Below are 16,684 nucleotides of genomic sequence, written 5' to 3'. Positions count from 1 at the left end.
AGGCCTCTCTCACCAGTTTCCTCCAGCAGTCTGAGCTTTCGCAGCCAAGAGAAATCACCCAAGAGACTGACCAACGTCAGCTGCAGGCAGTCATTTAGACAGATGGTTCCTGAGATTGATGCAGCGTGATGTTCAGCATCCTTGTTCCTGTTTGGTCCTTTTGTTTCTGTGCTCGGCTTGTTCAGGGAGTGCTGGTGACTTTCTCCCGCTGCGCCTTGTTCCCCTCCAGAGCTGAAGAGCTCAGGTTTGTTAGATCACCCCTAGGTGCTACATTTTTCCTCCTTATTTTCCATTCTGTAGCAAGATCTTCTCATAACAGCCTTTTCTCCCTTTGCTGTCTTCAGCCCTACAACATTTCACCTCCTGGTACAGAACTTAAACTGATGCTTTAGCCAGGATCTTCTACCAATATGGGAGGGTGGGGATACCAATGTTTGTTTATTTATTTTCTTCATTAATACCACCCCTCTTTCCCCAATGGGGGCCCAAAGCAGCCTACATCCTTCTCCTCTCTGCCATTCTGCCCTCATAACAACCCTGTGAGGTAGGTTAACTGTGTGACTGACTCAAGGTCACCCAGCAAACTTCCATGGTAAAGTGGGGGGTTCCACCTGGCGTCCCCTAGATCCTAGTCTGAGACCCTAACCACAAAATCACGCTGGCCCATACCTGTTTATCATGGAAATATGCAGATCGCACAATAATAATGAATCAATAATAATGAATCTGTAGTCAGCCTTGCTAGGCGGACCAGGACTGCATCGCATATGGTTTGTTATTGCGCAGAGGTTGTGCAATAGCAATACTTTGCAACTGGATCAGCTTGTCCGCACAAGAAAATCCAGTTGCAAATTATTGCAACAGAGCGATGATAGATCAATATCCAGCCATGTGTGGATGCAGCTCAGGACTATAATTTACTTGTTTAAACATTTTTTGATGCCTCTCCAGGGAACCTGAGCACGGCAGCTAACAAAATAAAACATAAAATGTTAACCGTTGTTAATTAAAACCCAGCACTAAAAATCCAGCCAGAGCCTAAAAACATAAATTGCTGAACAGTTTAAAACAAATGTAATAGTTTTCAGCCACACTATAAAATTGTGTTAAAAGATTAATTAAAACTCCATGGTGTCAGGTTGCCTAGGTTTGTAAAGATTTGGTGGCAGTCTGTCGTAACTGGAAATATTTGTTCCACTTTGGGTTAAGGATAGTGTAACCGGGACCTGGGTTGAACTCCAGTGTTTCCAACGTTGAGTTCTTCCATAACCCTCTCTCTGCTTCTTGCTTCTCCCCCTACCAGAGGCACATTTTGTCACCGTTCCCCACAACAGCATTTCAATCAAAAATAATGGCAATTCTCAGTATAATGACAAACAATTATTACCAACGTCCCCCATGGGAGACACTCATATCTGTTCCCCTGCCATTTCCTCTATAGCCTTCTTCATCCAGAATATCTTCATCACTCATGTGTTGTTCTCAAAGCTGGATTTGCAGGGCATCTGGTGATCACTGTTGGGTGATGGCAGTCATGACAGACACCCCCCTTGATGCAGGGTTACCAACCTCCAGGTGGCATCTGGAGATCTCTCGCTCTTACAATTGCTTTCCAGATGACCAAGATCAGTTCCATTGGGGGTGGGTGGGGAAGGCTGCTTTGGAGGGCGGAGTCTATGGGATTATACCCTGCTGAGATCTCTCCCCTCCCCAAACCTTGCCCTCCCCAGATTCCGCCCCCAAAATCTTCAGGTATTTCCCAACCCCAGAGCTGGCAACCCTCGCTGAGTGGCAGGTTGAAGGGTGTCACTTTCCCACCCCCACCCCCCATCTAGCTTCCCACTGCCAGTTTATTCTGTATGTGCATCCAATACACCAGTCATTCCCAAAGTGGCACCCACTTGCAAACTTCCAGTGCGATCCTATGCAGTGCCACGCCCTTCTAAATCCATTGCGTAGGATTGCACTATTATTCTACTTTTGGGGGACCCACTTTTATCTATCTGTTTAGCTAATACGCAACTTTAGGCCATTTCTCGCCACTCGCTTTAGCTTGATATAGGCACTTGATATTCAGCTACAAAACTGGACATTGTCATTTGTAACATGTACAATTTGGATATGCGATTGTAATCCTTAGCTAGGGATTCTCTCATTTGTTCTCATACAGACCTTTGTTATTCAGAAATTGTTATTTAATTGTTTATAGAGATTGTTGCATAACTGGGATATTAATACAGTTTTGTTTTAAATTGTTATAAGTTGACTGCAATATAGTTCTTTAAGTGGATTTTTTTAGCCACAGTGCTACGATTTGGTTATCAAATTTCTGCTTTAGCATGAGGTTCCCTTCTGCTTCAATATTCATTCATTCATTCATTCATTCATTCATTCATTCCATTTCTACCCCGCTCTCCCCAACACGAAGGTCGGGCTCAGAGCGGCATACACAGCCTAAAACACAATAAATCAATAACCCATTAAAATAGTTTAAAATACAGTTTAAAATAGCCCAATAATGCCCCTCAATACTTGGAGGTTTGCAACCCTAGGGAAGCCATAAATCTAAACCGAAAGATTATCCACCCTGTCTTGAAGCTTACGAGATGATCTAAACCCCAGTTTAAATCTAAACCTCTGTCAGCCTAACCCACCTTACAGGATTGTTGTGAAAACAATATGTAGAGGGGATAGCAGCTATGTACACCATCCCGAGACCCACTGAAGGGCTAATAATAATTTCCCCTTCCTCTAATATACCTCAGGATGGTGTATATATTGTTGTTATTAAACTTCCCACCACTTGTCCCCATCAAATAACAATATGATATAAGGTCATTAGCAAGCCTATTGGCTAAGTCTAAAAAGATGTCAGAATTTCCTCCTTAGCAGGAGACATCCATCCCAGCTAACCAAAAATCCTATCCGTGTTGCCTCATCCACCATCTCTGTGCAGTGAAAGCGATGAAATAAATCTTGCCCTCAAACAAAAAAAAAAAAGTTTAAATTGGTGCAGAGTGGCAGAACTGATGAACAAATATCCGGCATTAAGATTTAAATATACAGTAGGAAACGCCAAAATGTCAATCCCTTTTGCTAAATATCTCATTAAGGAACACAGATTAAGGAATTTAGATTTTATATTGTTTAAAAAGTCAATTGAGGGGGCACCCGGATTTGAACCAGGGACCTCTTGATCTGCAGTCAAATGCTCTACCACTGAGCTATACCCCCTCTGCTGGTCTAAGTCTTTGCTGAAGGTTCTTTTACAGTCCTGACGTCATAATTCCAGCCTTGAGCGTATCTGTGATCTTTTTAAATCCCAAGCAAAAGCAAACACAGGATTTCAGAGGGCGGAAAATCTTAGCAGGAAGAACTAACCGGGACTGGTTCAGTAAACAAAGGAGCTCCCAGCAGAGACAGAGAGTCTTACAAGCAAGCTTAAGTACAGGGTTGAAAAATGGTTGCAAGAAAAGGCAAGGAAAACAGATTAAGGCAACCCACAGCTGGTGCAGCATTTTTACACAGGTCTCTAGTCATTTGCGTGGCTTCACCTGCATGTCTGAACGTGGTTGTTACAGGATAAAGATGGGCAGGCAGCCAGTTTTGCAAAAGAGTGTACAGGTTTGCATTGCAAATGCAGGGGGAACCAAAAGGGTCCCCGAAATAAGTGCCCTGAACAGGAGGTTTGGCTCTTTAAAAGAGGTGGGGGAGACTTGAAACAGGCACAGGAGGGTTTTGATCATTCACAGATCTCAGGCAAGATTTCTGGGAGGAAGGTTTTAATGCCTTTGTCTCTCCCGCAAGCAACGTCAGGGACAAAGGGGAGTGCTTCCAAGCATGTGCAGAGTGCCTGACTCCCCACAAAGGGAAGTGGGACTTCCAAACAAGTTGGAGGCCTGTCTGTCTGTTTTAGCAGGAGTTAACAGTGCAACCCTATGCATATTTATTCAGAAGCAAGTCCCATTTTTATTGAATGGTACTACTAACTTCCAAGTATGTGGATCGGGGCCTAAGGCACTGTCTGTTTCTATAGACTCACCAGCAAACTGCCCCTTACAACTGGTAGGGTTGCCAGGTCCCTCTTTGCCACCAGCAGGAGGTTTTTGGGGCGGAGCCTGAGGAAGGCGGGGTTTGGGGAGGGACTTCAATGCCATAGAGTCCAATGGCCAAAACGGCTGGAGATCAGTTGTAATAGCAGGAGATCTCCAGCTAGTACCTGGAGGATCGAAAAACATTTACAAACAAGGCGCAATTTTTATATAACCTACTGAGATTCCTATAAACATACAATGTACAAATACAAGTAATCAATATTGAAGATTGTGGCTTCTTATTCATTTGAAAATTGAACTTGAACTTATACATACTTGGTACTCTGCTGAGACCTTTGAAAGATTTTTTGCTCCTTTATTGTATATTTTGTACATACTATGTGTTGGTTATAGTGTGGTTACTTGTATTTGTACATTGTATGTTTATAGGAATCTCAGTAGCTTATATAAAAATTGCACCTTGTTTGTAAATGGTTTTTGCTCCTATACTGTTTTCCTAACCTTTGGTATTAGTATAGAGGTGCCTGTTTCTCGCCCAGTACCTGGAGGATGGCAACCCTAACTACTGGGCTTCCTCTACCTAGCAACCATGATAGACTCCACCCGAGGGTCCCAATCCATCAGTTGAAAGCCCTTTACTGAATCCTCTTACTCAGGGATGTCAAACTCAATTGGTACGAGGGCCGGATATGACATTGGTCGTGATGTCTGGAGATCTCCCGCTATTACAACGAGGGTTGCCAACCTCCAGGTAACCTCCACTTGTTCTACTTGGGAGTCAATATACTCCAAACAGCAGCAACAGAAGATACCTGCTATTTCCACTACCAAGTCTGGACGTTATTGAGAGTATATCCACTTCTCCTTGGTGCAGGTTTGGCGAGATATTCGCACAAAGACTCTTTGAATGGGATTCAGACATTTGTAATTACAAGTTGTTTAGGATTTATCCTGCATAATATTGCACAGACAATGATTATATAATTGTATGTTAACTATATGCCTAAATTGAACAAAGACATACTTTGCATTTATTGGATGCTTGTTTTCCTGCTATTTTGTATTTGCTAACCTCCAGGTAACAGCTGGAGATCTCCTGCTATTACAACTGATCTCCAGCCGATAGAGATCAGTTCCCCTGGGGAAAATGGCCGTTTTGGCCATTGGACTCTATGGCGTTGAAGTCCCTCCCCTCCCCAAACCCCACCCTCCTAAGTCTTCGCCCCAAAAACCTCCTGCCGGTGGTGAAGAGGGAACAAAGTAGACACCACTGTACAAGTATCAAGGGATTTGGAAATCAGTACAGGAGCGAAGCCAATTTAAACAAAGTGCAAAATTCTTTATAAGCTACCACATATAGTTCAAGACAATACAAGACAAAATGTACAACAAAACCCACAAAATTCCATATATACATATGTACAGAAGTTGTTTGACATAGTTGTCTCAATTGTGAGTACAAAATCTTCTTATTGAAGACAAATATCAGGTGATAAGCCAGAGATCATCTGTTTGTGGAGGATACGGCCGTTTCAAATTCTTAGCTTATAAGGCAATTCTTCCTCAGTCCTTCATTCAATCTCCTGCATAACTTTCTACATATTCCATAAATATAATGTAGGTAACTTTTAATTGTCCCTCAAAGGGAAGAGGGACCTGGCAACCCTAGAGCTGGCAGCCCTAATTACAGCTGATCTCTAGGTGACGGAGATCACCAGTTCACCTGAAGAAAATGGCCACTTTGGAAAGTGGACTGTATGTCATTGTATCCCATTGAAGTCCCTCCCCCAACCCCACCCTCCTTAGGCTCCGCCCCCCAAAATCTCCAGGTATTTCCCAACCCGGAGCTGGCAACCCTGTTGACACCCCTGCTCTAAAGGAAGGACTGCTTTCTCCATATGAGCTCACTTGGCAGTTCCCACCTTGTAGAACCTGCCTACCTAGGACTGCCAGCTCCGGGTTGGGAAAGACCTGGAGATTTTGGGGGCGGAGCCAGAGGGCAGGGTTTGGGGAGGGGCGAGACTTCAGTGCCATAGAGTCCAATTGCCAAAGCGGCCGTTTTCTCCAGGTGAACTGATCTCTGTCGGCTGGAGATCAGTTGTAATAGCGGGAGATCTCCAGCTGTTACCTGGAGGTTAGCAAATACAAAATAGCAGAAAAACAAGCATCCAATAAATGCAGAGTATGTCTTTGTTCAATTTAGGCATATAGTTAACATACAATTATATAATCATTGTCTGTGCAATATTATGCAGGATAAATCATAAACAACTTGTAATTACAAATGTCTGAATCCCATTCAAAGAGTCAAACTTGCACCAAGGAGACGTGGCTATACTCTCAATAACGTCCAGCTAGTACCCAGAGGTTGGCAACCCTACTACCTGAGGAGGTTGGGGAAGGCTCCCACATTTCTATCATTTCATGGAATATGTAGAGCAGAATTGTGGTTTGATTTTTAAACAAAGGCAATAGGAATGTGGTAGAACAGAATTGTGCACGGCTCTTTTAATATTGGGAATAGGACCCTAGGGATAGTTTTGTGTAAATATTGTTAGCAGTGTTCTGTTGTCTTCTGCTATTCCACCCCCCACGTTGTTTACTGCATACATTATACCATTTTATTTCATTTTTCTCTAATGGGGCAATCCAGTTTTATTGCCTTGTTGATTGCATCATTATCCTGGGTTTTATTGTATTGTTTTTATAGTTCTGTAATTTACCTCCAGTTGCAACAAGAAAGGTGAAATGATAAGTGAATAAATAAAGACCAAGCAGCAAACTCTGTTACCGTCACTGCGGCATCTGAAGAGGGTGAAGGCTTTTATGGCATTGTGGGCTACTAAACTGTACAACTCCCCTCCCCCCCGAGAATGTTTAAAAAGCGATTCCAGATTCCAGAAAGGACGCACAATATTATTTCCCCCCCAAAGGCATTTGATTGATTTAAAGTTGGCCATTTTATATTATCTGCTTTACTGGGGATGAATTGTTTTATTCTGTGATTTTTGTTTTCTTTGTGGGGGAGTGCAATGAAAAGGGTTTAAACCAATTCCAACCCAACAACGTGCAGTGGGAACCAAGCTGGATTCGATACCAAGTGACCTCGGAGAAAACGGCACAGAGAGATTTTGAGTTCTCTTTCCAGGATGGGTAGTCTGTTCACTGCTACTAGTACCAACAAGAGTTGTCCAGAGGCCTGGAGAAAATGTCCTCTCCCTTTAACAGAGGTTCAGTTTGTGGAAATGGGAAACTGGAGTTTTTCATGCCATGGAGGTAAATAGCATCCCCTTAAAGTGACAGGATTTTTTTTTCACCAGACAGTTGTCAATCCAACTGATCCCTCTCCCCCCACACTCTTTCTGATTGTTAAATTATCTCTGAGCTGAAGGTAGGTATGTGATATAGATGTCTTAAAAAAAAAATCCTCTTGCTGGAGATGCAGGCAAATTTGCAGAATAATCCACTCAAGGCACTCCAAAACAACGAGAAGCTTGTTTGTCCAACGATCTATTAATTATCTTCCTAACTGGGCCAATCTATCCAGGGCATCTAGAAGGTGCTAAAGACATCAGGAAAGTAAATAAGTCATTTGCAGCCCCATTAAAGAAGGTGCTAAAACCATCACTGGGGAGAGATGAGTGGGAGGGGGGGGAGTGTTGAGATGTGGGGGAGATCTGTTTAGATAAAAGTTCAGGCACGTAAACCCCTTCAACAACAACAGCTAGTAATGGTAGCCTGCCTTAGAAAAAAATAAGCACCATGTAGAGCACTGGTTCCCAACCAGGGGTCCATGGACCCCCAGGGGTCCGCGAGAACTAAATTAAGGTCCACGAAACAAACTTATAAACCCATAATAAATTAATATTTTCAATTAAAAGTTCTCTATTATAAAAATATATATTCAAATATTATTCTAAGTTTAATGTTTAACTAACAGTTATGATTAAAGTTTATTTTCAAATTCTCTGAATTTTTATTTTGAACCTTGGGGTCCCTGCACCGAACAAAAAAGTCCTAGTGGTCCCTGGTCAAAAAAAGGTTGGGAACCACTGATGTAGAGAAATGGGTAATATGGCATGAATGTTCAGGATGGTCCAGGAGAGCTTCTTTATAAGCCATCTTTGGCAGGAAGGTGTGTGTTTTAAGAGCTGTCAAGTCGCTTCCGACTTATGATGACCCTATGAATCAATGTCCTCCAAAATGTCTTAACAGCCTTGCTCAGGTCTTGCAGAATGAGGGATGTGGCTTCCTATATAGAGTCAATCCATCTCATGTTGGGTCTTCCTCTTTTCCTGCTGCCTTCCACTTTTCCTAGCGTTATTGTCTTTTCCAGTGACTCTTGTCTTCTCATAATGTGATCAAAGTACACGATTATTGTTAATAAATCAATCAAAGGAATAGTTGTGTTCTAGATCATTTGGTGTATTGTTAGCTTGTTTGGTATTGCATTGTTTTCTAATTTTTATTTTATGTTTGCGTTTTTAATGGCATCAATTGAAAATTGGTTTCAAGAGTTAGGTTCAAATTAGTTCCATGTTTACAGATATATTTTACACATGAAGCTATCAATATTGAGCCAGACTATTGGTCCGTTTATTTCAGTATTATCTGCTCTTGATTGGAAGCAGATCTCCAGAGCCTTGGGGACAGAAGGGTCTTTCCCAGAACCCTCTACCTATGACCGTCTTAGCTAAAGATACTTTTTATTTGATTGACTTCACTTATACTCCACCTTTCTCTCCAGTGGGGGCCTGATGTGACTTCACCACCCTCTTCTCTATTTTATCATCACACTGCCAGCTTCTAGGTGGGGCCTGGAGTTCTCCCAGATTTCCAACAGATCTCTGGACAATATAGAGATCAGCTCCCCTGAAGAAGATGAAGGTAGATTCTATAGCATCACATCACCACTGACCTCCATCACGTGTCCTCCCCTAATTCCCCCCTCTCCACGTACCACCCCTAAATCTCCAGGAACTTCCTTAGCTGGGACTGGCCATTTCTAAATCTTGTGGCTTCATAATCTCCATGAGTGTATTCCTTGTTTTTTTTTTAAAATGTGCAAACTTTGGAGGAAATTACACTCCTGAGACAATAATTCTTGTCCACTGAGCACACAAAAATGGTGTTAACTGCTAGCTGTTGCCATATCTTGTGTTAATTGATAGCTTAATTGTATGAAGAGGGATAGGCTATAGCTCAGTGGCAGAAGAAGAGGAAGAAGAAGGCAAAAAAGAAGAAGAGTTAGTTTTCATATGCCGATTTTCTCTACCGAGAAAAGTTTCAAACTGACTTACAATCACCTTCCCTTCCCCTTTCCACAATAGACACCTTGCGAAGTAGGTGAGACTGAAAGAGCTCGAAGAGAACTGTGACTAGCCCAAGGTCACCCAGCAGGCTTCATGTGGAGGAGTGGGGAAACTACCCTGGTTCACCAGATTAGAGTCCACCGCTCATGAGGAATGGGGAATCAAAACCAGTTCTCCAGATTAGAGTCCACTGCTCTTAACCACCACACCATGCTGGCTCTCAGAGCATCTCAGACTCAGAGCATCTGCTTGGCATGCAGAAGATCCCAGGTTCAATCCCTGGCATCTCCAGTTAAAAGGATCAGGTAGTAGTGAAAGACCTCTTCCTCGACCCTGGAGAGTCATGGCTAGTAAGAATAGACAAGACTGACTTTGATAAACCCAGTGGTTTGAGGCAGTTTCATGAATTCAAGAACTATTCCTTTTAGCCCGTCCTGAATCTCCTGCCAGCTAATATCCTCTTTCTGTTTATATCTTGGCTTTTCTGCTCTCTGGATGATACCTGGAGCGCTCTTGGAGGAAGGAAGGCAGCATATCATTTTTAAAAAATCAATGAAGGAACAAGCCAAAATGTTATAACGGGACGCTGAGTTCCAGGGTGTTTTTGAAAAGGTGAACTCCGTGAACTCTTTCCCCGCCAGACGCTGTTTATGGTTTCATAACGCTGGTCCGGTTTGCTCCGACGTTTAATGCAGCCAACGCAATCTGGGATGCGGAGACAGAGGGTATTGCTTTGCAGCCGCGGAGCCAGACTTCTGGGCTTTCGTTTGCTCTCCTGGAGCGCCAGGAGGGCCTAGGCATTATGCTAAGTCCCTAATCCCTGATCGGCCTCCTCCTCCTCCCCCCCCCCATTAGATTGGCAAACAGCTCGAACCAGCAGGAGCCAAGATAGGCCTTGCTATATAAACTTTCCCAGCCTTGCTGCCTCCTGCCATCTCCAGCAGCCCGGGCCTTCATGATGAAGAAGCATCTCTGCCTTATCGTCGCCCTACTCTGCCCTTCGCCCGCTGTGCATGGCTACATCTGGGCATGGATGTACTCATTGCCTTATCAGAGCCCCAGTGAGGTGGCATCCTTCAAAGGTGCTGGACCATCACCAAGCCAGGACCTTAAGGTAAGGGTGCAACGCCTACCATTTTAGCCAGCGTGGTACAGTGGTTAAGAGCAGTGGTTTGGAGTGGTGGACTCTGATCTGGAGAACTGGGTTTGATTCCCCACTCCCCCACATGAGCGACGGAGGCTAATCTGGTGAACTGGAGTTGTTTCCCCACTCCTACACGTGAAGCCAGCTGGGTGACCTTGGGCAAGTCACCCTCTCTTAGCCCCACCTACCTCACAGGGTGTCTGTTGTGGGGAGGGGAAGGGAAGCTGACTGTAAGCTGGTTTGATTTTGCCTTAAGTGGTAGAGAAAGTTGGCATAGAAAAACCAACTCTTCTTCTTCTTCTCTTCGAATAGAGCTGTAGTCTTAAGAGCACCTGAAAGCACCATTGAATATAATGGAACTTACATCTTTGTAAACATGGATAGGATAGCACTATGGGTTATACTTGGGTATGTGAAAATGTAGCTTCTTATAATGAGGGGGTAGAGGGCATTAGCATGAACCACCTAGGCCCTACAGGTAGGTGTGTGAATAGAGGGGTGGGGGCTTGCTGAGGCTCATAAGGGCTCAGCCTAGGGCTGCCAACCTCCAGGTACTAGCTGGAGATCTCCTGCTATTCCAACTGATCTCCAGCCAATAGAGATCTGTTCACCTGGAGAAAATGGCTGCTTTGGTAATTGGACTCTATGGCATTGAAGTCCATCCCTTGGGACTCAGCCTGGTACCAGTGAACAAATGATATAGCAAGATAATAAACTTGTTTGAGCCACTCTGAGCCTGACCTGGTCAGGAAAGGGCAGCATGAAAATGTAATAAATACATAAATAAATTGTGCAAAGCAATAGAACTGAACACCAGTACTGGTTCTTGAATGGGCATGAGGGGTTTAAGGGAAGAGACAAAGTCGAGGATACAGCTTGCAGGGATTTGGAGAAATATAAGGTTATGACTGAAGCCCAGAAAACGAATACCCAATACCCACAGGAAGCTAGGGTTGCCAGACTCCAGGAAGGTCCTGGAGATCCCCCAGGAGGGTTTGGGGAGGGACTTCAGTGCCATAGAGTCCCATTGCCAAGGGGGCCATTTCCTCCAGGTGAACTGATCTCTATCGGCTGGAGATCAGTAGTAATAGCAGGAGATCTCCAGCTACTACCTGGAGGTTATCAAGAAAAAAATCAGCACTTAGCTCAGAGCTAAACACATATATTGTAAGGAGAGACACAAATAACTACAATGCAGTGCAAATATCTACAAGTGAACCGTCATCTAAACAGGAAACAAATACCTAACAACAGGTATGTACAAGAAATATATATATGCGCAAGAAATATATGTCCAGGTTTCCCTCAGAGCCCAAAAGATGCTTCATATGACTGGAAAGTCCTTGTAAAGGCAAGCTCTCGAAAACAAGGAAGGAACCTTCTTCATACGGTAGCTGTAATGTTTTTTCAGACGAGGAACCTGCTGGCACGAACATATTTCTTGCACTATTGTTAGGTCTTTGTTTCCTGTTTCGAAGACGGTTCACTTGTAGATATTTGCACTGCCTTGTTGTTATTTGTGTCTCTCCTTACAATATATGTGTGTTTAGATATGAGCCGAGTGCGGGTTTTGTCTTGATAACTAACTTTATCGCATTAGTGGATAGTTTGCTGCACTACCTGGAGGTTGGCAACCCTATTTCAGAGTGGGTATTTGTGGACCCTAGGGTTGCCAGGTCCCTCTTCGCCACTGGCAGGAGGTTTGGGGGGCAGAGCCTGAGGAGGGAGGGGTTTGGGGAGGGGAAGAGCTTCGATGCCATAGAGTCCAATGGCCAAAGCAGCCATTTTCTCCAAGTGAACTGATCTCAATTGGCTGGAGATCAGTTGTAATAGCAGTAGATCTCCAGCTAGCGCCCGGAGGTTGGCAACCCTAGGCCAGGGGGACCTGGCAACCCTACTGAGAGACCTTTGGGAAACCCGATGACTGCTCCCTGGAGCAGTGGAGGGATATGAATGCCATCAACCCGTTTTTATCTACAGGTGACTGCATGCAGTCCGGAGGTTCATTGCCCCCAGGGGTTCTTCTGTGACCGCCATTTTGGACTCTGCCTCATCTTCCGAGAAGAAGGGGAGTACTGCCGTCGGGACGCCCACTGTGCCAGGGGTTTGAGCTGCATGTTTGGCAAATGCCACCCAACTGTGCCAGGCGGGCAGGAAGGTAAGGCAAGGAGAGGCAAGCTGCTCTCTCTGACCTTAGGGGAAGAATTACGGGTTTCCCGTCAGGAAGTGAATCAGGACTTAATTTGAAGTAGCTGCTCCCTCCTGGAGCACGTGCAGGAAGAGAGCATGCTTCCATGCGTGCCAGGAATATGCTCTTGGCCAATGAATCATTCCAGTCTCACATGGTCTGAGATTAGAGGGTGAGGCTCATAGGCCAAAGAGCATGGCTTCCAAACAGAGATCAGCTACCTTTCTGTTCGAATGCATGTCATATGGTCCATAAATAACAACAATTGCTGCAGCACATCTGTATTCGTGCATCTTTCATCCAAATACAACTAATTAGGTGACAAATATCAGAGTTCTGAACTCTTAAAGAGCAAGGGAGGGGCCCTGGCTCAGTGGTAGAGCATCTGCTTGGCATGCAGAAGGGCCCCAGATTCAATCCCCGGCATCTCCAGTTAAAAGGACTAGGGAGGTAGGTGATGTGAAAGACCCCTGCCTGAGACCCTGGAGAGCAGCTCCTGGTCTGAGTAGACAATACTGACTTTGATGGACCAAGGGTCTGGTTTATTAGAAGGCAGCTTCATGTGTTCATGTGATGTGTTCAAATATTCCCAAAGCATCGGGTATCCTGACACTGCTATCCTAAGCATAGTTATACTCTTCTAAGCCCTTTTGACTTCAATGGATTTAGGAGGCTATAATTCTGCTTAGGATAGAAATGCAAATCTTCCTTTCTGATGAGGAAGAGTTGTCACCAGTTTCAGGGTGGGCGGATGGCATTTGTTACCTGTTCAGATATTTGGATGGGAGATACTTACACAAATTCTTAAACCTCAGCCTTACATAATATTTTAGATGCAAAGAATTTAGGGTACAGCCTGGTATGTACTACAATGATCCAGCTTTTGTGAAGCTGCTTTAAGGAGGGAGATTCTCACTTCAGTTCTTAAACGCTGAATTTGTAAGCAAAAATTTTAAGGTATTCAAACTTTTGAATCTAAGGCTGGCATTAATTTATCCTGACATTTCAGATTTTTAGAATTTGCTAGATTGCAAAGTGATGCACAAAAACATTGATTTTGGTTCTGGGTCTTGCAGGTGCCCGCTGCCACCAGGATAAAGACTGTGGTCCTGATGCCTGCTGTGCCCGCCTCCATGGGGAGATGGTTTGCAAGAAGCGGCTGCATTTAGGTGAAGGATGCTATATCCCCCAAGGAGGTATTGCATTCAGCGTGAACCAAGTGTGTCCCTGCCTAGAAGGGCTAGTTTGCAGAAGGACCCCTCCTAACCCCAAGTAAGTAACCACAGTGAATAATTCCAGATGGGTAAGCTTGTTAGTCTGTAACAGGGATCTAGTGAGCACCTTAAAGACTAACAACATTTTATTCCAGCATTTGTGAGTCAGAGCTCACTTCATCAGATACACTGGAGTGTACATAAATAGCAGTTATTGATACTTAGAGTTATACTCATCCACTCGAATTCACCTGATGAAGTGAGCTCTGATTCACAAAACATTTTTATGTGGAATAATTTTTGTTAAGTCTTTAAGTTGCATAGGGGACTCCTGATTTATTTTACCACCTTGAATAGGAGATGGCAAAGAGGAGAACAGCAGCATTACCCCCAGGACAGCCTTTCTCCATCAGTGGGGCTGCCACATTTTCAGGTGAGGTTTTAAAGGAATGAATGGAATAGCTAGGGTTACCTCACTTATTTTATTTATTTACAAAAATTTATCCCCTGTCTTTTCCTCCTGGGGGAAAAAAAAAGATCCCAAGGTAGCTTACCAGCTACCAGAGAGCCAGCGTGGTGTAGTGGTTAAAAGTGGTCGACTCTAATCTGGAGAACCGGGTTTGATTCCCCACTCCTCCACATGAAGCCTGCAGGGTGACCTTGGGCTAGTCACAGTTCTCTTCGAATTCTCTCAGTCCCACTTACCTCACAAGGTGTCTGTTATGGGGAGGGGAAGGGAAGGTGATTGTAAGCTGCTTTGAGACTCCTTAAGGTAGAGAAAAATGGGGTGTAAAAAACAACTATTCTTCTCCTTACAAAATATATTGGAATTTTTGAAATGTAAAACACATTTAAAATTAATAGAAAACAACGATGCGTATAAACTATCATCTGAACCCAGTTGCTGAGAAATGTGTCTGCTCAACATTAAGGTGTCTACATATTGTAAGTGTGTGAAGTGCCGTAAAGTCGCAGCCAACTTATGGCGACCCCTTTTGGGGTTTTCATGGCAAGAGATGAACAGAGCTGGTTTGCCAGTGCCTTCCTCTGCACAGCAACTCTGGTATTCCTTGGTGGTCTCCCATCCAAATACTAACCAGGGCTGACCCTGCTTAGCTTCTGAGATCTGATGTGATCAGGCTAGCCTGGGCCATCCAGGTCAGGGCGTCTATGTATTACTGGCTGAAATACAGTAAAATTCCAAACCTTTTGTCTACTTGTAATAAACGCGCTCCTGAAGTTACCTCTGTCTTCCTTTAAGCACCAGGCCCTGCTTATAAGGAGGGTATTTTTTTTTCAAGATAACTTAAGCATGGTAAAGGTGAAAGGAGGAGGGGAAAGTGGCGCTAGCCAAGGAGAATAAGTCAGCCGGGCCGCCTTTGGAGCAAAATTATATTTGTGTGGCATCGGCCTCCACTTCCCCCTTTTAAAAACCAGATGGCACCGTAGCCTTTTAAAAACCGCTCTCATTCTTTAAATGCAAGCTGTAACACCCCAAATTAAAGAAGCCTAGATTTTGAAAAAATTAGGTGGGGCTGTCAGGTGGGATAGGGGAGGGGCCTTCAGATCTGGACTAATTGGCTGGAGGGGCTGTGGCTCAGTGGTAGAGCCTCTGCTTGGCATGTAGAAGGTCCCAGGTTCAATCCCCAGCATCTCCAGTTAAAGGGACTAGGCAAGGAGGTGATGTGAAAGACCCCTGCCTGAGACCCTGGAGAGCTGCTGCCGGTCTGAGTAGACAATAATGACTTGGCTGGACCAAGGGTCTAATTCAGTATAAGCAGCTTCATGCGTTCATGTGATAATCTGTGGTTTATCTAGTAGCCTGCCCTGACTACAGCCCTCTCTCCATGGGCCAATTCACACATTAAAAAGTTCTTGTGTCCCCCCCCCCCCCCAGCACCTCTGGCCCACCAATGTTTTCTAGGAGTTTGGTTTTACAGCCCCTCTTGCCACATGGTCCTGATCCAAATCAGTCCCACACATGCCTGGGAATTAAGTTCTGAGCATAGAACTACCGGAGAATGTCTGATCGACATTCAGTACAAGGGGGACGCTACAACATGTGAACCTTATAAGTAAGGTTGCCAACTCCGTGTTGGGAAATACCTGGAGATTTTGGGAGTGGAGCCTGAGGAAGGTGGGGTTTGGAGAGGGGATGGACCTCAGTGCCATAGATTCCACCTTCCAAAACAGCCATTTTCTCTAGGGGAGCTGATCTCTGTCACCAGTTGTAATAGCCACCACCTAGAGGTTGGCTATCCTACTTATATGTAAAGCTGTAGAATGTAGTACAAGGTTTAAGGTGTGCTCTACTGACTGGGTAGGGTTTATCATGAGCCAGAGCTGTGCCCTGGGACCCATTTACAATGGAGTTACAGCCATCGTCAACATCTTCTATCATCTGTTCTTGTCTTCTTTTGCTGCCTGTCAAAGAGTCTTTGTGTGATACAAAATATCAGCCTAACCAATTGTTTCTCTCTGTTTCCTCCAGGATACCATCTGAGTACTGGCCAGATAAAGGCGACTGGCGATGCCAGAAAAAATAAGAAAGACGCTACACAAAAAAACCCAGTGTTTTTAAATAACAGTATTTAATCCATGTAAATATCACTGTATATAGAGTTGTTCTGCCCTTTGTCTCTCAGACTGGACATCTGCAAATAAACAAGACATAAAACCTACTACTCATGATGCCATCCTTTAAAAGAACAAATCAATAGGGTTGCCAGGTCCCTCTTCGCCACCAGCGGGAGGTTTTTTTGGGTGGAGCC

General features: G+C 44.3%; 1 protein-coding gene and 1 non-coding gene across 2 annotated transcripts; one reads left to right on the top strand and one right to left on the bottom strand.

The window, feature by feature from the left end:
* Positions 1 to 3,162: 3,162 nt before the first annotated feature.
* TRNAC-GCA (transfer RNA cysteine (anticodon GCA)) lies at positions 3,163 to 3,234 on the bottom strand. The gene has a single exon. It is a non-coding gene; the product is annotated as a tRNA-Cys (tRNA).
* Positions 3,235 to 10,322: 7,088 nt separating this feature from the next.
* LOC130490805 (dickkopf-related protein 3-like) lies at positions 10,323 to 16,459 on the top strand. The gene is made up of 4 exons (XM_056864614.1): positions 10,323 to 10,481; positions 12,492 to 12,669; positions 13,776 to 13,971; positions 16,405 to 16,459. Exons 1-4 carry the CDS (start codon positions 10,323 to 10,325, stop codon positions 16,457 to 16,459), a joined length of 588 nt encoding a protein of 195 aa, XP_056720592.1.
* Positions 16,460 to 16,684: the final 225 nt, after the last annotated feature.

Source organism: Euleptes europaea, chromosome 18, assembly GCF_029931775.1.
Source record: "Euleptes europaea isolate rEulEur1 chromosome 18, rEulEur1.hap1, whole genome shotgun sequence".
Taxonomy (NCBI): Eukaryota; Metazoa; Chordata; class Lepidosauria; order Squamata; family Sphaerodactylidae; genus Euleptes; species Euleptes europaea.
Note: the sequence above shows the minus strand (reverse complement) of the source record. Positions and strands in the feature narration are given on the sequence as shown.